Source organism: Rattus norvegicus, chromosome 4, assembly GCF_036323735.1.
Source record: "Rattus norvegicus strain BN/NHsdMcwi chromosome 4, GRCr8, whole genome shotgun sequence".
In the NCBI taxonomy this organism is placed as follows: Eukaryota; Metazoa; Chordata; class Mammalia; order Rodentia; family Muridae; genus Rattus; species Rattus norvegicus.
The window spans coordinates 104,788,183-104,811,029 of NC_086022.1; the positions used below are offsets into that span (position 1 = coordinate 104,788,183).

Below are 22,847 nucleotides of genomic sequence, written 5' to 3' on the forward strand. Positions count from 1 at the left end.
GTAAACTGGCATCATTTTACGTTTCTGTCTGTTCCAGACTTTTGGCTTTCTCTCCTGAATCTGTCCCAACTGCTTCTGGAAGCTTCTTAGCTGAATACCACCCAGAGTCACCATGGCCTCTCTACTATGAGAAGTCACACTGGAAGAGTCTAGGTTTGCTTTAATGGGCTCATTTAGGAGTCTGACTCTGGGCTCAGAACCAGAAGGCGCAGTAAGCATTCCTGCTATACCTGGGAAGCAAGAGAACATCCTTCTGTCTCTGGCTGCTTGGGCTAGATGCCATTCCATTGTCATGGAAACAGAAAACATCATCCAGGGAGTTGGGACTTCCTTCCAATCCCAAAGGGGAAGAGGTAGGAGGGAGGAGACAGACACGGAGGACGGAGCAGGGATGTTGGAGGGGATGAAAGGCCATACCACGCCAAAGATGTGTGAGATGTACTGCATGCTGAACTGCTGGCTCTGTGGTGGCCAGTACTGCAAGAATGTATCCACGTCTACTCGTAGTTCCTTCTGCTCCTCCTCCCCAAAGTGCTCCACATGGTTCTGTAAGTCATCCACTGACACCAGGCAGCCCTCTGTGAGTCCAGTGCCCTCTCTCTCCACCCGCCACATGATGCGGGCTGCCAGCCTGGGAAGAGAGAGGAGGACAGCATTAGTAAGGTCTAGACACACTCATCATTCATTCATTCAGCAAGCACCAGTGCCTGCTGCACTCCAGGCATAGGGTCAGAGACAGACCTCTATTAAGATGCTTCCTGCGCTATGGAAAATTTCAGTGAACAAGGTCATTTTAAATAGTGTTATGCAGAAAATAAAATAGAGTGGCATGAGAGAGGTTGGGGAAGGGAGGCCAAGGTCATCAGGGTGGTGAGGACCAGGACATACATCTGGGCAGAAACTGGAGGACAAAGGCTCTGATTGGGGGCGGTGAAAGAACAGCAGACCTGGAGCCCCAGGGCAAGAGCGCCCAGGTGACCACAGCATAGAGGACAAGGAGTGGAGACAGAAGGTAGTTGGACAGACAGACAGGAGCCAAATCACATAGAGTCTGGGACACAGAGACAAGATTTAGGTCTTGGGCTTAAGGAAAGCAAGACAAAATAGGATAAGAGGGGATCCTAATGACCTTTGACTCTGAAACTGAGGGGCATACTTCACCCCATGGGCTTCCTTGTTAACTGTTAGGTGATACATTGCCACAAAATGAGTTCTATGTCCCAGAGACCCTTGGTGTCACACCTGACGCCCAGGAATTGGTGATCCAGGCAGACCTGCTCCTGCAGGGAGAGATTTCTCCTCTTGGCACAGCCTGGATCTTACTTCTTTCTGTTCACATCAGAATTATTCTTAGAAATGTGCCCTTCTAGGTTCTCCAGGTACCTGGGAACAAAAGGTCTCCACACAGAGCCCATGGCAACAAGGGGAAAGATATGGTTTAGGATAAGGTGTGGGAAAGATCAGTAGCTTCTAAATTCTGGGGATATGGTCCCAAGAAAAGAGGGGGCAATGGATGACAGATTTCAAGTCATTAACACATCAGTCAGTGGGAGTTGTGCAGAGGAAAGACGTTAGGAGATGAATTTATTGTGGGTCTTGAAAACTGTGACTCCAGTAGATAGAGGACAAGGAGCCTGTGGAGGCTGACAGAGCCTGAGCCTGTGGATTCCTAATGAGCCCAGAAGATGAGGGCTCCATTCTTGACTGCCATACCCTGTAAACACTTTTGATTATCACTGTCCTCACCCACTTTGCTTCCAAGGCAGTCTGGCTTCCTACAGGCCTGCCCACATCCCAGCACCAACACCTTCTAGAAGAGCTACCAACATTTGAGAGTCATCTAGGCCCCGAGGCTCCTAGCAAGGGCCCCACGTAGAAGTCTGCATCCTCAGTGCCACATGCATGTGCCTGGACAGTAGGAAGAACCATTGTAAAGTGAGCTCAGTGGCTTAGAAAATCTCTTATAAGAGACACAAGCTGTTAACTGCAGCATATCTTGTCAGAGCATCACTTTTACTCTTGTTCCCCAGAGAACACAGAAACCCTATTTTTTTCACAATGAGGGCTTTATTGAGGAGCTCTGTGGGGTGCTATGGGCCTCTCTAGTAGCTACAATTTGGAATCTGTGGTAGAGACACCCAGTGTCCCTCACAGGCCTAAAGGAGTGAGCGGAATAAAGGACCTGAGACATTGGCTCTCAGCCTGGCATCCTGAGGCCTGGGAATGCTGGCACCTCTGCCATCCCAGCCTGACCTTTGGAAATCCCAAGTCCCGTCATGGGAGCCAGCTCTGACCTGATATTTTCGTTGGGCACCTTCCCGTATCTCTTGATGGCAGAGCACTCGTTCTTGTGGTTCAGCCAGGCATCCTTCTGGCATGTGCGGTCGCAGTAATGGGCGAACTTGCATTGCCCGCAGCGATGGAGCCTCTCCTGCCTCTTGAAGCAGGTGTGGCACACGAAGTTAATGAGGCTGAAAACGCAGAGGGAGAAATGAAGACAAGAGGAAGTGCTGCGGAGAGATAGATGGCTCAGCGGTGGGGATCAAACATAGCTCTTGCAGAAGAGCCAAGTTCGGTCCCAGCATTTATGTCAGTGGCCCATGACCACTGAAACGCCAGCTGCAGAGGATTGACACCTCTGGCCTAAGAGGCCACCCACTCTCGTGCGCGCACACATACGCATAATTAAAAGAAGGGATGCCTTTGCCCATATTTTGTTGCAAATAACACACTATCACAAAATAGGTAAGCCAGAGAAGACACAGACACACACACACACACACACACACAGACACACACACACAAACACACACACACACACAGAGAGAGAGAGAGAGAGAGAGAGAGAGAGAGAGAGAGAGAGAGAGATCGATCTAGCCTGGCTGGACGGCACACCTGCAATCCCAGCTCTCAGAAGGCAAAGGTGAAGGGTGGTGGTGGAGAGTTCGAAGCCAGCCTTAACAACATCGAAGCCAGCCTTAACAACAAAAGAGATAAAGAAGACAGATTTACTTTAGTTCGCAGTTGAAAGTGCCTGCTAAAGAATTAATTCCACCCAGAAGAGACCTTTAGAATGAGACCTTAATTTTGAAAAGTGAGAGTCTAAAGTTGAGAATGACCAAGACCACATTCTGAGTCAGGACTGGACCCCAGCTCCCCATCTGCAGGAATAGACCCTTTCCGTGTGCCCCGCTGTGGTTTGGGTGCAGTTTAGATGTGTCCCCGTGGTTAAACTCATGAGTCCTAATTCCCGCTCAGAAGTGTTAAGAGAGTGGAAAGAACTAAACTGTGTGTTTTGAGGTGGAGCCTTCGGGAGGTAAGGTTAATCAGGACAGCAGAGTGGAGCTACTCTCTCATGTATTCGTTTGTAGCTTAGAGGTACAAGCTCAGCATAAGCAAGACTCTGGGTTCAATCCCAATAATAATGATAATGATAATAATAAATATTAATAATATTAATAATAACCCAAGTAAAGATGCAAAGATGGTTCAGTGAGTAAAGGTGTTTGTTGCTAAACCTAACCTGAGTTCAATCTTCAGGACTCACACGGTAGAAGAAAAGAACTACAAACTCCTCTGACCTCCACATTTGTGACACACACGGGCACATTCGGACGCACATGTGCTCAAGCAATTGTGCACAAAATGTAACTTTAACTGTAATTTAAACTGCTACCCCAAACAATCAGTTTTAAGAGGAGAAAGGCTTGCAAGGACAGGTTTTAACTCATGGTTTCGGAGTGGTTGTCCGTGGTCAGTTGGCCCCATACTTTTAGGCCTGCGTCAAGATAGTGCCATGACAGGAGTGCAGGGCAGAGGAAGCCAGCCACTCACCAGTTGGGACAAAAATAGAAAAAGAGCCGTGTCCAGGATCCTGATATCCCCTCACCAGCACACTTCCCAGTGAGTCTGTTTCCTTCCATCAACCCCCACCTCCTAAAGAATCCACTACTCCTCCCACTAGTACCACAGGCTGGAACCAAGTCTCTAATACATGGGCTTTTGGGGGGACAATCGAGATCTAAACTGTAGAATTCTGCTGTGCCCCAAAGGCTCATGTCCATCTCATGAAGCATCCAATCTACCTCCCTACAGATTCTGACAAATGTTTTATTAACACGGCCAGCATACCTCACTGCCAGAGGTTGTTCAGGACACTTGGTTATTTAGCTGAAAGTGTAGGTGTCACATTAATTCTAGCTGCTTTCAGTGTAGCATTCCAAACGGTCAAGGTCATTTTGAACTGTTCAGTCCTCTTTGATACTGGTATAAAAGATGCATCCTGAGTGTGGAGTCATCCGAAAGGCCTGACTTAGTTTGGGAAGGAAGAGGAATGAGTGTCCATCTCTGGCTCAGAAACACAAATCTAAGTCAGGAAGGAACAGGAGTGGGCCAGCAAAGGATCTGAGGCGGCGGGGTGGGGGTTAGATGTAGGGTCAGCCATGCTGGATGTCTGTCAGTTATTATTCCACATCTGTCACATCTTCACATCTGTCACATTTTCACATCTGTTAGTTATTACTCTGTCTGTTCAGGGGCATCCTGCGACTGCTCTAATAGCTTTATTTATTTCCAAATGGATATTCTAGAACGCTTTAATAGAGTCTTTTTTCACTCACACATGTATATTCTATATCTCATGCATTAAATTTTGTACCTTCTTTTATACTAAACAAAAATTTTACAAAACACAATTCCCATCCATGTCTGTGCCTCAAATGTTAAATACTGGAGACTGTGGGGTTACAGCTCAATCATAGTACACATGCTTTCACCTTTTCCTTCAATAAATTTAATGGTTGGCAAGACTGGCTCAGCTGGTGAAGGCACTTGCTACTCAGCCTGATGATCTCAGTCCCACCCTTGTTTCCCACACAGTAAACGGAGAGAACCCACTCTGCCTTCCTCCCCCACCCCATCCCCGACCTCCATATGTCTGGCATGTGAGACCTTGTCAAAAGCAAAACCAAACCAAACCTGGACTGGCCCCCTGGAAAGTGTTCTACAGCTCCATTTCTCATTGTTACAATGGCTGCTTGTTCCTTATCTATTTAAAATACTATCGAATGTAGTGTCGCATGACTGGTGTTGTGCTCTGTGACCAGAGTCAGCTTGAACAGCTAAGAAACTTCAGAAAGGACTCTAGAGGACGCATGTAGCTGAGGCCACATCGTGCTAGGGGATGACACACATGTGAGGGTCTGTCGAATCAACTTCTGGGGGGGACTAATTTTTCTAGGATAAGTAACTTGTAAAGGTGATCATGCAAAGTTCCGTTAACAACAATCACTTGGGACATGTGCCATCACTGGTTAGGAGGTAGGATATATTATCGTTGGCGTTATGTAGAATCACTTGCATGTAGTGATTTAAAAAAAGGTTGACCAGCAGAGGGCTGCCCACCACCACACATCGCCCTTGGGTGGACACCAATATAATGAGCAAGTATGTGGTGGAGAGAGAGAGAGAGAGAGAGAGAGAGAGAGAGAGAGAGAGAGAGAGAGAGAGAGAGAGGGAGAGAGGGAGAGAGAGAGAGAGAGAGAGAGAGAGAGAGAGAGAGAGAGAGAGGAGCAACACAGCTTATAAAGAAAGAGAACTGGAGCTTTGATGAAGGTGAGGAACAGCCTGGTGTGAGTAGCCTGCACTGCCATCTGAAGCCATGGTAATGTCCAGGCTGTGCTGCCACAAGGGCTATGTCTGGGTCCGTGACCCTGCTGCAGCAGGAGTCTGTGTCTCTGTCCACAGGCCATGTTATCACCATAGGTCACAAGGATGTCTGTATCTGGACTGCCACATTAATGTCCAAGGGCTGGGCCCCTCTTTCGGGCACTGATGGAGAGCTGGTCTCAGTAGCTTGGCGTCAAAAAGCTGGCAGGCTGACCAACTCAGCTACCATCCAGGACCAGATCCAGGACCATGAGCTGGCCCACCCCAACATCTACCCCATCTGTGAACTGCTGGAGCACATGAGGGGACCAGTCCTGCAGAGCCAAAGCTGCAGGGTCTCCATGACACAGGGGAACAAGGAGAATGCTGGTGAGAATCCAGGATTGAAAGTATATCAGAAGCCAGAGGACTCGAGCCAGACCAATGACTCACCGCAATGAACATTTGCAAGAAAATCCGTTTGGGCAAAAGGATGTACTATGGGACACAGTGTGACACACTGCAGCTTCCACAGGGAGGTTTTGTTTTGTTTTGTTTTGTTTTGTTTTGTTTTGTTTTGTTTTGATGGAAGGGGGTTCCAAGGGTAAAGGGTGACCATGGAAGGATTAGGAGATAAGGGGAATTGGGGTCCATGATGTGAAATTTACAAAGAATCAATAAAAAGTTTAATTTTAAAAACAAGATTTATTTATTCATTTGGTATACAGTGGTCTGCATACACATATTCCTGCACACCAGAAAAGATCACCAGATCCCATTATAGATGGTTGTGAGCCACCGTATGGTGCTGGGAGTTGAAATTGACACCTCTGAAGAGCAGCCTGTGCTCTTAACCTCTGAGCCATCTCTTCAGCCCTAAGGAAATTTTTAGTTAAAATTAAAAATGGTTGACTTTGAGTTAGTTTTATTATTTTTGTTATGTTGTTTTGCTTTGCTTTTTAAGAGATTTGTGTTTGTGTGTGCCTCTGTGGGGCTGTGTGCACTAGAATTCAGATGCCATGCATGACATCAGATCAGTTGGAGCAGAAGCTGCAGGCAGTTGTGAGGCACGTGATATGGGTGCTAGGAACTGAGCTTGGGTCTTCAGCAAAAGTAGCACTCATTCTTAACTGCTGCGCCATCTTTCCACCTCATGTTTTGTTTTTGACAGGGTCTCACGTAGCCCAGGCTAGTCCCCCAACTCACTATATTGATGACTTCAAATTTCTGATCCTCCTGTTTCAGCCGCTAAGTGCTTTTTACTTCTGTGCTAAAGTCCCTTTGTTGCCTGTACCAAGGGTAAACCAGATGTCCAGCCTCACCTTGTACTTCTCTGGTCCACACAACCTGTGGCTGACTGGGACAAGGTTTCCCAGACTGACACAGAAGGAAGGAATGTGCCTTTGCTGGTACCTGCCTTTGGTGCCTCTGAAGTGACTTGATACTCTTTAAATAGAGGACAGTTAAAAATGATCTGCTTGCCGTGAACTGTAACTACGTTATATTTCTAGAAATAAATTTCAGCTGCATGTCCCAAAGTCTTCAGAGTCACTTTGACCAGGAGAAAGCCATGTGTATATCCATGAAGTTCCTACAGTAAAGGTTCACCTATGACTGAGTAACAAGGAAACACCAATGATCACTTACTAAGCCTTGAATCGAAATCACTCCCAGCTCAAGACTATTTCCTCATTGTGCTGGTTAGTTTTAACTGTCAACCTGACTCAACATAGAGTCACCTGAGAAGTGAGTCTCGGTGAGGAATTGACTAGATGAAGGTGGCCTGTGTGGATGACATCTTGATTATTAATTGATGTGAGGAGATCTAACCACTGGAGGTGATGCTGGTCCTTAGGCAGGTGGTGTCCTGAACAGTAAAAAGAGGAGGCATCTCTCTGGAGGCAAGGGTGTGTTCTCTCTCTCTCTCTCTCTCTCTCTCTCTCTCTCTCTCTCTCTCTCTGCTTCTCTCTCTTAGACTGTGTTGTGATTGAATTCCTGCCTTGCTTTTCCTGAGATGATGGTTCTGTAACCTTGACTTCTTAAGCCAGATAAACCCTTCTTCCCTTCTGTTGCTTTTGTCACAGCAACAGAAATGAAACCAGGACACCAACCATTTTATCTCACAAGCTTCTCTGCAAAAATCACTTCACCATGAGAAAATTTTCATAAAAACAAATGTCAATTTGGAATGATTTTTTTCTCATTGTGAACTCAAATGGGAACCACCAAATATCCCCTCTGAACTCAAAATATGGCTTAAATTCTATTCCACAATTTTTCTTGGGCTTAGGGACACATATGTAGATAAAAGGAGGAACTGAAAAGATGGAGCAGTGGTTAAGAGTGTGTGCTCTTGCAGACAGTCTGAGTTCAGTTCCCTGTACCACCTTGAGCGATTCACAACCACCTGTCACTTCAACTGCAGGGAATCTAACCTAACACCCTCGTCTGGCCTCCACGGGCACCTGTGTACCCAAGACATAGAGAAAGGGAGAGAGAGAGAGAGAGAGAGAGAGAGAGAGAGAGAGAGAGAGAGAGAGAGAGGCTGGGAGTGTTAAAATAAAACATAAAACAAATCAGTGAGCGCTACAAGCTCCTTTCTGACTTGGGTCTCCTTGGGAGAGCAGCCTTGTTTTTATTGCCACCCTGCCTCAGTTGGGACCTGGAGCTGGTACACAGGATGGTGTAGAACAGTACTTCTCATCTTTCACAGACTCACATACAACCTCAGAGATCTTGTTCAAAGCTCAGAATCTAAATCCAGATCTGGCTGGAGCTCAGGACTTCACATTTCTTATTCCTGAAGACACTTGGCAAGAAGGTAGAGAGGAAAATAGACAAACAAACACTCAATCCTGTCCCTTCTGGTTAGGGCATGCTGAGAATGCTAAGTACAGAGGTAGGGGAAGTTAAGACAGACAGAAAGACAGACAGAGGAATGCAAGGAAAGGAAGGAAGAAGGAAGGAAAGAAGGAAAGAAAGAAGGAAGGAAAGAAGGAAGGAAGGAAGGAAGGAAGGAAGGAGGAAGGAAGGAAGGAAGGAAGACACAGTCCTCCAGTTCCCATCTTTCTGTTGCTGGTGGGAATGTGGCAGGTTAGATCTGGGGTTAGGTTAAGCTGGACTCCACTCCTGACTTCAGTATCTACTGCCTGTATCACCCTGAGAAAGCTCTTACTTTTCTTAACCTGTGCTTCCAGGTGTGAAAATGTAAATAGAAACAACTATGTCTTCACAGTTTGTATATCTATAACTATTGCTTTCTCTTATTGAAAAAATATTTTACGATATATTCTGATCACACATTTCCCCTCTCCCACCTCCTCCCCTCTCTCTACCCACCCAACTCCATGTCCTTTCTCCTTCTCGTTAACAAACAAAACACCAAACAAACAAACCAAGAAATTCACAACGTAATAATAAGTATTATTATTACTATATTTTTTTGGTTCTTTTTTTTCGGAGCTGGGGACCGAACCCAGGGCCTTGTGCTTCCTAGGCAAGCGCTCTACCACTGAGCTAAATCCCCAACCCCTATTATTACTATTAATACCCACAAAAACACAAAATCAGATTTTTAAAATTAGACAAACTGGAATTGGCAAGATGGCTTCTCAACTCAGAGCACTTGTTACAGAGAACCCAGGTTCAGTTCCCAGCATTCACATGATGGTTTATAAACATCTGTAACTCCAGGTCCATGGAATCCAGTGCCCTCTCTGACCAATGGTTTACCAGTCATTCACATCATGAATTTCACATACAGGTAAAATACACATACACATAAAATAAAATATACCTTTCCAAATTAAGCAAACTAAAATGGTAGTGCCCTGTAATCCCAGCATTTAGGAGAATGAGGCAGAAAGATGAAAGTGAATTTGAGGTCAGCTTGGACTACATAGTGAACCTCAGGACATTATGGGCAAAAGAAGAACACTTTGTCTCAAAAAACAAAATGAATGGTAACTGAGTTGGCACAGTTCTTGCCTAGCTTGAAGAAAAGCCACATAAACTGGGCTTGGAGGTACAAGTGTATGTTCCCAGAATAGGAGGTCAAGACCAGCTTGGGACATCAGAGACTGTTTCAGAAAATGAGTAAGTAATTTTGTGTCCTGGGGTTAAGTAAATGTGTGACCTATTACTGGGTCGGGGCCCCCACACTACATACCCTGGTGTGCGAATGTCCCTCTTAGGCTTGAATATGTGAATATTTAGTCCTCATTTGGAGCTGTTTGGAAAGAACTAGGAGGTGTGGCCTTGTTGAAAGAAGTATGTCGCTGGAGGTAACTTCAAGTTTCAAAAGCCCATGCCATTACCAGTTAGCTCTCTGGTCCCTGGTAATCTCAAGATTTGAGTCCTCGGCTACTGCTCCAGCACCACTCCTGGCAGCCTAATGCCATGCTCCCTGCCATGATGGCTGTGGATTCTCACCCTCTGACACTTTAAGCCGGAACAACCACTATACTCTATGAGTTGCATTAGTCACGGTGTCTTACAATAGCGATGGAAAAGACCTTGACTTGAAACAAACAGAAAACTCCAGAACTCAATCACACACACACACACACACACACACACACACACACACACACACACACACACACACACAATTAGTCAATAAAAAAAGTTATAAAGAAGTCAAGTCCCAGGGCTGGCGATGTGGCTCAGCAGCTAAAGGTACCTGCTTCTCTTCCAGGGAACCCCAGGTTGGTCCCCAGCACACACATCAGAAAACTCATAACCACTTGTTACTCCAGTTTTAGGGGATCCTACATCTGATCTGGTCTCCGTCCCACACAAGTAACATTCTCTCTCTCTCTCTCTCTCTAATAAAAACAATATAAGGAGCTGAAGAGATGTAGCTCAGTGATTAAGAGTACTTTCTGGTCTTCTAGAAAATGTGTTTCCTGGCACCCACATCAGGCAACTGCCTGCAACTCCACATGGCGTACATATGCATAGGATGGATAGATAGACAGATAGATAGATAGATAGATAGATAGATAGATAGATAGATAGATAGATAGATAGATTGATTAGATAATAGATGATTGATAAATAACAGATAGAGATAGATGATATATAAATAGAAAAATTAGATTTGATAGCCAATAAATAGATGACTGATGGATAGAGATAGATTATACAAAAATTAGATTAGATAGGTAGATAGATGATGATAATAATGATGAAGATAGATGGAAAGATGGACAGGTAGATATAGCTAGACAGACAGATATTCTAGTTTTCCCATTGTCAAGGTGACCCAGAGTTAACTGGAGTAACAGGAGTAACAAGTATAAAGCAGGTGCCATGACATTCTGCTCTGGCACGAGCTCCAAGGACACACGCCTGCCCTGCCCATCCAATGTCTCATGGCACAGTTGAGCCAGGGAACTCGAGTTCTCTCTCCTCCAGCACCCACGGGAAAGGCAGCCATGGGAAAGGAAGTAAGCGGGGTTGGGGATTTGGCTCAGTGGTAGAACACTTGCCTAGCAAGCGCAAGGCCCTGGGTTCGATCCCCAGCTCCGGAAAAAAAAAAAAAAAAAAAAAAAAAAAAAGGAAGTCAGCTGGGTGGGGAGAACTGCTGTTTGGGAATGAGGACAGTTCCCTGACAGAAATACCACACCACCACCGTGCCCATTACTTCCCCCAGTGATTGAGAGAATCCAAAATGCACCAGGTGCCCAAATTCCTGTTGGATTCCAGAAGAAAGGGTGTTTACTCCAGCCAGGTAACCCTCAGCAAGTCTTGTGCCTCCTCAGTCTCCAACTTCCTGTTCACACAAGATAGTCATTCCCATTTTCACCAAACTTCACAATTCTCAGAGTGATGTTTCTAGCCTTTCTTCTTAGCTTTTTGTATATTTATTTTATGTGTATGGATGTTTTACAGGCACAGAATCCCTGGAACTGGAGTTACAGACTGTTGTGAGCCACTGTGTAGGTGCCAGGAATTGAACCCAGGACCTCTGGAAGAGCAGCAGTGCTCTTAACCACTGAGCCACCTCTCCAGCACTATTACTCTCCTTCTAATCTGCTCTTTAGAGTGCCAGTGACCACTGTCCTCACAGGGCCGTTGGTCTCCTAAGTCTCTGCTCCCAGCCACTGCTACCAGAATACATGGACAAAACCTCTTTGCCAGAGTCCTGGAACACTCTCTGTCCTGGAGGAAAGTCCACAGTCACTCCTCACTCTGCAGCCCTGCTCTGGGTTCTGTCATCTGTCAGATTCAAGAGTACCAGAACGGCAGCTGTGTGACAGCTCCTTATATGGGAATAACAAACCATAACAGATAAACGCAGAGACAAGGTCTGTGCATGGCGAATGAAGCCCTGCAAAAACACTATGGATCCAATAAGGTTGAGCCAATGCTTTTGAGTCTCCAATTTGCTTAAAAACTCAGCCTGGAGGCTACAGTTATAGCTCAACTGGTAGAATGTTTATCTAGCATGCAGGAAGTCCAGTCCAAAAGAGTAAGAGCCCGCCACCATTGCATGGGGAAAGCGTGGCTTCAGGCAGGCATGGGGACTGAAGTAGCAGCTGAGAGCTCACACTTTGAACCACAAGTGAACTCCAAGTGGAGCAAGTCTTTAAGCTCTCAAAACCTGCCTTCAATAACAGGGTTTTCTCCAGCAAGGCCATGCTTCCTAAGCCTCCCCAAACACCAAAAACAACTGGGGACCAAGTAAATGTCTAAAAATATGGGAGACATCTCATTCGAATCATCATGGGGCGTCTCAAAGATGAACGACATGAGACTTTGCTTCCCATAGACCCAGGCTGAGCTGGCACACGAACACTTATGAAGATGCAGATGAATTGCAGTAAAAGTCCAAGAAGGGAGACTTTACTCCCACCAGGTTGGGGGAGGCGAGGCATCCAGATACTCAATCCACCAGACAGGAAAGAGGCATTGTTCTAACCCTCTAACGGTGGACTGAGTTCATACTCAGAAGGTCAAGGTCTTCTGAGAAGAGGCTTGAATGGAAGCCAAAGGCTTGAGGACAGGTGGCAGGCAGACACGAGTAAGAACGTGAGCTCACAGGATGCCCCCTTCTGGGAAATGATGTCAGGGAGATAACCAGGATGGCTGCTCTGAGTAAGTGCATCTCCGTCCTGTAAGCCAAGGGCAGAGTCATTGCAGGCATTTGCAGAAGGAACAATGAAATCAGAGTAGGTGAGCTCCTTTTGCCACCTGGGGCAGTCATCCAGAGGTCTGTGTCATCCTTGAGGCATTTCTGGTCCCAGGTTTGTACTGACTAGTATATACCTAGGTGCAAATTAGGCAGTACAACTTCCTTGTTCAAGTTTAAGGACAGTCTGTCTGCCTTGCTTTGTTAGCCTTGACCTGTTTGTTGAAACGGTCTCCTTGTGAAAACCCACGTTGGTCTCAAATGTGTGATCTTCCTGCCTTCAAATCTCAGATACTAGAGTTATAGCCAGGTGTGTTACCATGCCCAACCATGCATGCATATTGTGTGTGTGTGTGTGTGTGTGTGTGTGTGTGTGTGTGTTACATATGAAAGTCATAAGTCACTGTTGAGGCTTGGTCTTCTGTTGAGACAGAAGAAGGCAGGTCATATTGTGGAATTATGTCTATAATGCTAACTACTGGCCCCCAAGGCCTGGTTGCCCACAGGGACAAGAGAAGCTGCACATACGATGTGACCTTGTTCCTATTTAGATTAAATAGTTAATTTAAAACTATTGGTTAAAAACCAGGGGCAGGAGATAGGCAGGGTTTTTGGTTCCCAAGCTTCGGGTCTAAGGAGAGACTATGAGGAGAGGAGAGGAGAAGGGAGTAAAGGGGAGGGGAGAGGGGAGGGGAGGGGAGGGGAGAGGGGAGGAGAGGAGAGGGGGAAGAAGGTAGAAAGAAGAGAAGATTACCATGGGGTATCTTCTCTTATAAGCAATCTTATAAACATGGTCATGAGGGCTGGCCAATTGGCCCAGACAGAAGAAGGCAGGTCATATTGTGGAATTAATATCAGGGAAGTCAAGGATAACACTAAATCAGCCCAGCATTAGTGCTGATTAAAGCTTATTGTGAATATAAAGGCTGTGGGTCTTCTATCTGGTACCTGAATGATCAAAGGCGGGGTAAAAAAAAACAAAACAAACAAAAAACCCCAAACAAACAAACTGTTTGAGACTAAGTATCAATTACACCACGCAGTCGGAGTTAACATCCAGAGTCTTCCTCTGTCTTTCCCCACCTTACTTTCTGAGACAGGGTTTCTCACTGAACCTGAAACACTACTTCATGGGTTCTGGGGATTTGAACTCAGATCCTCATAACATATGTAGCAAGCATTTACCCACTGAGCCACCTTCCCAGCCCTATTTTTAACATACTTTTTATTAAAACACTAACTTCCACAAGCCAGAAGAGTGACATTAAGCAGGTAAGTGGCAGTCCAGAAAAACTCATTGACTCATGGGGGTTCCCATACAGCTAGTAAAGATGAGGTCAGCAACAGCATCTGCAGAAGAGACGCAGCCCAGAACAACTGCCTGAGAGTCGGGATGCTTTCTCATGCGACACACAAAGAACTACTGGAACTAATGTCTCCACCCAGTCTGAGCTACATAGCAAAACCCAGACTCAAAATATTAACACATAGACAAACAGTGGCACGCATATGCAACCCCAGCATTTGGAGTTAGAGGCACAAAGATCAGCCACTCAAGGTCATCTTCCACAGCACAGAGCTCAAGGCTAGCCCAAGCACTCAAAGACTTGTCTCCAAAAGCCGGTAATGAAATAAAATGTCAATTATTTTCAAAGTTCTTAGTTTCATTATTATTCAATACAATGTTGCAAAATAGCTCACAACAGTTTGAGCACCCTGTCAGCATATCTTGTCTCTATACCCAAGAAAGGTTAAATAAAAGGCATAGAAGGCATAGTTCTAAATCTATTATAGCTTATTCTCAAGTTTAAACATTGAGGAGAGAAGCTTGAATAATTTCGCAAACATTTATTTTCATTTTCAGAACTAATTGCTCAAGAATTTCTCTAATCCTGTTATTAAATTATTTCCATTTATAATATCGCTTGTCCACCACCACCCACTCGCCAGCTGCTATCAGATTAAAAGTCACATGTGTGCTACTGCAAATGGCAGGGCTAATCCTGTCTCCCCGACAGGCTCACACAGAATACATTGACTAAAAGCCCAGATGTCCCCAGGGGTCTAAGAACACTCATAATTGGTTTGATTTTCAAAAACACCCTGACTGACACTGATTTCTTTAAAAGTATTCAACTGTTTCTCATGTTCCCCTTTTTTCGTTTTACCTCCACCCAGAAATATGCACAACCCTGGGTACTTTCAGTTTCCAGCCAGAGTCACTTGGGAAATTGTCATGTTATTCTTTTAAAAATCTAGAAGGGGACTGGGGAATGGGTCAGTGGTATAGCATTTGCCTAGCATGTGCAGACATTGCCTAGCACAGGAGAGAAAGGGAATTAAAAAGAAAAATCCAATAACAGTCCTTGCTTCTTAATACATTTCTGTGATGAATTGTATTAATCTAGAATGTTTACATAATAGACTATGGCTGTAGAGGCCTGGAAAAGGTCTCTGAAAATGTCCACGTCCTAGAACCCGGTAGTGTGTCAAAAGAGACTTTGCAGATGTAAGTAGAAAGAGAAACTTATGAGAGAGCTCATAAGGTCAAAACATTTGCGACTCTTGCAGAGGGTCTGGGTTCAATTCCCAGCACCTACATAATGACTGTAACTCCAGTTCAAGGGAATCCAACACCCTCTTCTGACCTCCATGGGCATCAGGCACGCACATAGTGCACAAGCACACATGGAAGCCAAACACTTATGCATGTAAAATAATAGATGAAGAATGAAATATGTGAGCCATCTTCCTATCGAGGGGTATCCTCTAAAAGCTGGAAAGGGGATCCAGAATCATCACCCCATTTTAGACTCCTAACTCCAGAAAGTATAGAGAATCTGTGTTGTCTTAAGATTACCTGGGTTAGGGTAGTTTGTTATAGCAAAAAAAATATGATATACTGATTTATTACTGTAAGGACTATCACCTTTTTAAATCACACGTATATTCCTGCTTTTAAAAAGTCTTTATGTAATATAATGTGTGTGTGTGTGTGTTCAAATGTGAGGTGGGTACACAAGTGTCAGGCAGTCCATGGAGCTCAGAGGACAGCCTCAGACCCATGAGCTTCTCCTGAGATCCATGAGCTTCTCCTGAGGACTCTGCTCGCTTCTACTTCACATCTCTATGGAGAGGAGCTAGGATTGCAGACATGCAGCCACATCTGGTTTTAGAACTCTGAACTCAGTTCCTCAGGCTCACGTTGCTAGTGACCCACTAAGCTGCCCGCCACCAACCACTGCACAACCCTGCTTCTTACCTGCTTTACAGACCTAACAGTTCTCTGGCTCCAGAATCAGCTTTTGATTTTTCTAAAGTTAATAGTAGATATCCTTTTCTGCGCATGTTAGTCAGAGCATCTAGGATCCATCTCCAGAAATGCCCTTTCTTTTACTGACACTAAACAATAATAATTGCACGGACATGAACAAGAAGAATTAAGTGGACCGTGCTCAGAGTTTGCTTGTTTGGGAAGTGTGGAGACCCAGGCGTGCCCTGTGACTTCGACCTGGGAAAGGTTACTACTCTTTAGGTCTCAGGTTTCCTATCTGTCAGAGAGAAATAAATAAACTCAATGGGTTTCTACTACTATATTGAGAAAAAAGCAACAAAAAGCTTTCTCTGTGGAAGTAAAAATCAAATATGCACATCCGCACAGACGTTGATCTTCCACTTACAGATATTTCCCTAGCTTAGGATCCATGGAGATCCCAGAGGCTAAACTAACTCTAAAGTCAAGCTATCTGACACTGATTTATTATTATTTTAATATTTATTATTACTACTACTATTACTGTTACTATTACTGTTACTATTACTGTTGTTATTATTACTGTTACTATTACTGTTATTATTACTGTTACTATTACTGTTATTATTACTGTTACTATTACTGTTACTACTACTGTTATTATTACTGTTACTATTACTGCTACTATTACTGTTACTATTACTGTTACTATTACTGTTACTATTACTGTTACTATTACTGTTACTATTACTGCTACTATTACTGTTACTATTACTGCTACTATTACTGTTACTATTACTGCTACTGTGTGGGGGAAATAATTGAGAGAGTGCGAGGTTGAGGGGATGGCTCAGCAGTCCGGCACTTACTCTCCTTGCGTTCCAGCATCCATGTCAGTCAGCTTACAACCATCGGTAACTCCATTCCTGGGAAATCTGAAGCTCTCACCCGGCCTCCTGGGCAAATACACTCATGTACACACATGCACATCCATACACACAGGCACGCACACGTGCACGCACACAAAGTTGAGCTAGGAGTGAAGCACTTAGGAAGCCAAGGCAGAAGGACAACATGGGCTACATAGTGAAACCTTATCTTAGAAAAAGAAAGAAGAATTGAAAATTTGGGGTTCTTAGAACTGCCAATAGTCAGCATCACTGTATATTTCTTGCATTTGATATTAAATTAAAATAATAATCAGAATAAGCTGCATTTTATTACATAACATCCCCTCTCCTGCTGCACTTTAGCCCACTGCAACCCACAGAATTTCAAAGTGTAAGCTTTGGGTCATGTGATTCAGTTCTCTTCCATGTACAGCATCCCCATGAGTCCTCCTCAGCAGACAGGGAAGGGCCTGGAAGATAGCTCTTTTCATCTCTACACAGCACTTCCAGGACCCTCCAACCCAAAACAATGCAAGTTCGGTGTCAGGCGTTTAAAAGAATCTAGGTGTCCCCAGAAGATACTTTGGAGTCTGACATCTTTTAGAGTGTTAAATACTTTTATAAGCTAAAATGTTTAATAAGCAAAGTGAAAAATCAGTGACAACTTTAAAAGCAAATTATAAGCTGTGTGTGGGAGCATATGCCTGTCATCCCTAACACTTGACAAGTAGTCACGAGAACCAAGAGTTCAAGGCCACCCTCAGCTATAAGGTAAGTTTGAGGCCAGCCTGCACTATAGGAACTCTTTTTTTTTTTTTTTTTAGTTGTATTTGATAACATCCCAGTTTAATTCACAATCTTTTCTGACATATATCCACATAAATTTGAGGTCCCTTTTCTGAAAATACACTAAAATTACTCATGCTTGCCTGTAACTTTGTAAAATGTTGATGAGAGAACACTTACAAACGCACACCACTATTTAAGCACACTTACTTTCTCTTTAAAGAAGCAAAGTGGCTCAAATAGGAACCAAGCTCAAGAAACTACACAAAAACCAAGTGAGATTAAAGGTGTTAACTTCACCAACCTGTTGCTCCCATCTGTTAGCATTTTTATCTTTCAGACAGGGAGTCACTGTACAGCCCAGGATGGCCTGCTGGAGTTCCAGGCCCATCATCATATCCAGGTTCTCCTCTCTCAAATATCTGAACCCTCGGTGTGTCTGGGTTTAAACTCTCCCAGTGTTAAATGGAAGGCTGCCATGGATGGAGATATTGTCACAATAAGAGACAATATAGAATAGAGAGTGTAAGGCAAGCAAACAGCACACTGGGTGCTGGCCATGCTCACACTCCAGTTAGACCAGACTACCCAGGCTCGCTGGGCTCAAAGGCTGATCTGGACCTTGTGGGTCATTCTTACTTTATTGGGTTTTCTTTTGTTCCACAGTTGCTCGTTCCACTATTTTGTAATTATGGCGAGGCCAGAGCTTTTGTTAGTCTAAGAATACTGAGCCACACCTCAAATGTCTGCCTCAAATGTTTTTATCCTTCTGAACAAATGCCTGATTTCCACCTACAATTATTTTAAAGATATACAGTAAGTCAGCTGAAAAGAGAGGTGGGGTATGGGGCTAAGGACTGCCACCACCCTTGGGCACAGCACTGAGGAGTGGGTTGCTCAGTGGTGGTGGTTAGGACCAGCTAGTGAGTCTTCTCCAGGAAGGCCTTGCAGCACCTAAGGCATTGCTGGTACACCACCTCGAAGTCAGAGTCATTGCCATAATAGGGATCTTCAATAATGAGCTGCTTCTGTGGATCATAGCTCCCAAGTAGCTCGATTTTAGCTTTGCAGTTTTTAACTTGATTACTTTTTCTATTCAGATCTCTCAGATTGCTTTCATCCATACACAGTATATAATCGAATGTGGCAAAGTCTTCTCTTGTAATCTGTCTTGCCTTATGGGCTGTGCTAATGCCATGATTTCTTAGGCAGCTGACAGCTCTTGAGTCTGGGGGCCGGCCCACGTTCCAGTCGGAAACGGCGCTGCTGTCAATGGCCCAGTTATCTGAAACGTTTTCATCAGTTACCAATTTTCTGAACACTGCTTCTGCAATGGGTGACCGGCAAATGTTACCGAGACACACGAACAGCACTGACTTGGACCCAACCTCTGCTATGTTTCGGTGCAGACCCTGGCGCCAGGAACTCTTAAATAGACAAAGAAAATTATAAAACCTATTCAAGTGTGATAAGCACAGAAGCACAGATGGGAATATGTTCCGTGGTGAGCTCTTCCCTCCTGTGGTGAGTGTGATGCTTATAGTAATGACGTGATAGTAATGATGGTGATGGTGCTGATGGTGATTGTGATGATGCTGATGGTGGTAGTGATGACAGACAACCAAAGAGAGAGACAGGGAGGGAGGGAGGGAGAGAGAGAGAGAGAGAGAGAGATCTCCCCTCCTTGCCAAAGCCCAAGTCACTGTTCAGAATAAATCCATTCATCTTCTCATTCGACTTGATATCAAATTAAGTTAATTTGCTGAACATGAAAAATTAACAAAGGCAATGGCAAAAGGAACTAAATAAAAATAAGAAATCATAGGGCTGGGGAGATGGGTCAGCCAGTAAAGTGCTTCATCAGAAGAAAGAGGACCTCAGTGCACATGTCAAGAACCCATAGAAACGAATCCCAGCACTGGGGAGGCAGAGACAGGAGGGTCACTGGGGTTTCCTAGAAATCAGTCTAGCTGAGTAGGTGAGTTCCATGTACATTGAAAATCCTGTCTCAAAATAGTAGACAGAGGGGCTGGAGAGATGACTCAACAGTTAAAGGCCCTGGCTGCTCTTCCAGAGGATGCAGTCTCAGCTCTCAGCACCCACATGACAGCTCACAACTGTCTGTAACTCTGGGATCCTATGCCCTCGCACAGACACACATGCAGACAAAACACCAGTGCACAGAAAAGGTAAAATAAAAAATCACATAGAATTGAGGAAGACTCCCAACTAAAGCCTCTGGACTCCAGGTCACACAAATGTGTGCACACTCCACACATGCATAGACATAAGCACAAGACATAAAAATTAAACAAACGAGAAAGACGATTAAAACTTAGGAATCACTGTCAAAAGGAACACAATCAGAGCTGCCAAAGTGCTTGCCCAACAGAGTATGAAGACTTGAGTTCGAATCCCAGGCCCCCACATGAAGTTAGATGCTACTGCACACACCTGTAAATTTAGCATCTCCTAGCAGATGAAGAGGGGAGAGTCCTCAGATGCTCCTAGGCCACTCAACCTGACAACAAAAGGCCTTGGTGACTCCTTAATCCCAGAACTCTGGGAGATAGAGGAAAGCTGATCTGTGAGTCCAAGGTCAGCCTGGTTTACAGAGTGAGTTTCAGGATAGCCAGGGCTACACAGAGAAAACCTGTCTTTGACCACCACCAACAACAACACTACCACCATCACCACCAACTACAATGAACCCTGACTCAGACAAGGTAGAAGGTGAGGATCAAACCCTGAGGTTGTCAGCTGAGCTCCCCACACCAGCGATGGTACACCCTGTACACACTCACTCACACAGGACACGCGCACAGACTCAAAGGTAAACAGAGAAGATGCTCAAATTATTAAACGGGGGGGGGGGGGGGGACGGTCTTCTAGTAAAAGCTCTGCTGTGTAGTAAAATGAATAAAATGAGCCAGAAGGAAGGCCCAGCATGGTAAGAATAAAAATTCTCTACAGAGAGCCGTGCGTGGTAGTGCACACCTTTAACCAGAGTTAAGTAGGGATAGGCAGAGTTGGTGGATCTCTGTGAGCTCAAAGACAACCAGGCTCCATAGAGTGGCTGGTTTTAGAAAAGAAGAGAACATTTTACTGGAAACCTCTCTACTCAACTCCAGACTTGAGACAGTATCTGGCTAGACTGGCTCTGGAGACGTCAAGGTACACGAAAGGTGGTAGCAGAACCTGCCATCTGGGTGTGGCTGTGTTTTTATATTTTTAACTCTAAATATGACTCCACAGCTGCAGTCAGCACGTGTGCGCATGCGCACAAACAACACAGCCCGCTCTGAAATGATTGGTGTCACTTGAGTTGCTGATTACTCCTTGGATGGTAAGGAGGCTCTGGTTCACTGCCTTTTTCCTGAAGGTGTAGTCTGCAGGGAGGAGAATTTTTTTCTTTTTCTTTTTTTCGGAGCTGAGGACCGAACCCAGGGCCTTGCGCTTGCTACTGAGCTAAATCCCGACCCCAGGGAGGAGAATTTAAATGTTGTCCCTGTTATCTCTGAAAAGCGGCGCCCACCCCCACGACAGCTGGTCCTGCAGATACTCACCCCGCAGCTTGTCAGAGGCTGTCTTAATTAAAGCCACACGGACGCCAGATAGGCCACTCCAACTGTGGCTCCGAAAATACTGTCATTCCAACATAACCGCTACACAGGGGGGTGGAGTGGGGGCAGTTAAATGAGGACTAAGTACTATTCTAAATTTTTGATAGTTCCACGTAGACAAAGTTGTAAGGACATGAGAACAGACCTCTAAAAGCTGAAAATAGCAAGCCCTCTTCTAGTCGCATGTGTACTTGTAGACTCAGGAACACATTTCAATTCCAGGAAAGTTTGATTTTATGAGAGATAGGAGCCCATCAAATGCCTCTTAATTGGAAAACAAGTAATATGTACAAATATTTATAGAGTAGAGTGTTTAATGTAAAAATTGATATCCTATGCAGTTTATGAATAAATATGGAAAGCCCTATGCATAGTTAAAACAAATTGATCTCTGAGGATTTAGAAGATATGTCAGGACAGGCAAGATGGCTGAGCAGGTAAAGGTGTCTGCCCCCAAGACTGAGGCTCTGAGTTCAGTCCTAGGACCCATATGAAGGAGGGAGAGAATTGACTTCAGAAAGTTGTTTGTTTTCTAACCTCCACAGGTCCACAATGGCATGTGCATACCTACATACAGGAATACACACACACACACACACACACACACACACACACACACACTTAATGTAATAAAAACAAATAAAGTAACTATAGATAGACTCATCATCCTCACGAGGATAGAATCAGATGTTTAAGGAAAAACAGCAAACTCTAGCCTGACCCCTGAAGCATGACATCATTTCTGTAAAACCAACAAAGACAAACTGTGGCTATCCAGTGTGCCTAGTGCAAATCAATGTGTGAAATAATACAAGAATGTTCTGGGAAATTTTGATTTAAAATAAAGCACAAGTTACCCCTAAGGTAGACATTGGGCAAGACTCTAATATTTGGAATACTAGAGTAAGTAAATTTATGCCTTACTTATAGTTAGAACTAATTTCTTAAATGTTCACACATGCTTTATATTCTAATGAGCTTGTTCAGGCTTTTAGTCTCATGTGCATATCCAAAGGAACTAACAAGAGGTTTCTTTGTAAGAAAACCTTTCCTGCCGCACCATGCCCACCCACCCACAGCCAGCGTGGCCTCTGTCAAGTTCTCTGTGATTAGAAAAGTGTCTAAAGGCCCTGCCCAACTTTGTCACTGTGATTGTATTGGAGACAATGGATCCTCACAGAAGAGAAATGCCAGTGGATAGCTATCAGAAGTGCAATTTGAAGGGCCAGAAAGATGGTTCAGTTGGCAAAGGTGCTATCTATCCAATGAGGCTGACTACCTGAGTTCAGTCCCCAGAGCCTGCAGGGAGGAAGGAGAGAGCTGACTCCGGAAAGCTATGGTCTGGCCTCTCCACATGCACTGGGGCAAGTGTATGTTCCACACAGGGGGCACACACATACACACACACACACACACACGCACACACGCACACACACACACACACACACACACACACACACACAAATGTAATAATTTTTAAATTAAAAATTAAGCAGCCCACAAACTTCATTCCT

The 22,847-nt window shown here is 44.6% G+C and overlaps 2 protein-coding genes across 7 annotated transcripts in view; both read right to left on the bottom strand.

Moving 5' to 3' along the window:
• The window catches only part of Smyd1 (SET and MYND domain containing 1), a 54,027-nt gene that overhangs the window by 30,902 nt on the left and 278 nt on the right, over positions 1-22,847 (bottom strand). For 4 of the 6 annotated variants that reach the window (XM_006236632.5, XM_063285775.1, XM_017592535.3 and 1 more), the window contains exons 2-3: positions 2,295-2,471; positions 418-631 (exon numbers count right to left, since the gene is read on the bottom strand). In XM_006236632.5, coding sequence (XP_006236694.1) covers positions 418-631; positions 2,295-2,471 — 391 coding nt within the window. The remainder of the gene's footprint in view (positions 1-417; positions 632-2,294; positions 2,472-22,847) is intronic. The other 2 variants (XM_063285776.1, XM_039107313.2) reach the window with 1 other exon arrangement.
• On the bottom strand, positions 18,154-21,518 carry LOC102549052 (low molecular weight phosphotyrosine protein phosphatase-like). Its single transcript, XM_039108945.2, has 2 exons — positions 21,479-21,518; positions 18,154-19,412 (listed from the first exon to the last, which is right to left on the bottom strand). The coding sequence occupies exons 1-2, from the start codon at positions 21,516-21,518 to the stop codon at positions 18,631-18,633; spliced, it is 822 nt and encodes a 273-aa protein (XP_038964873.1). The 3' UTR covers positions 18,154-18,630.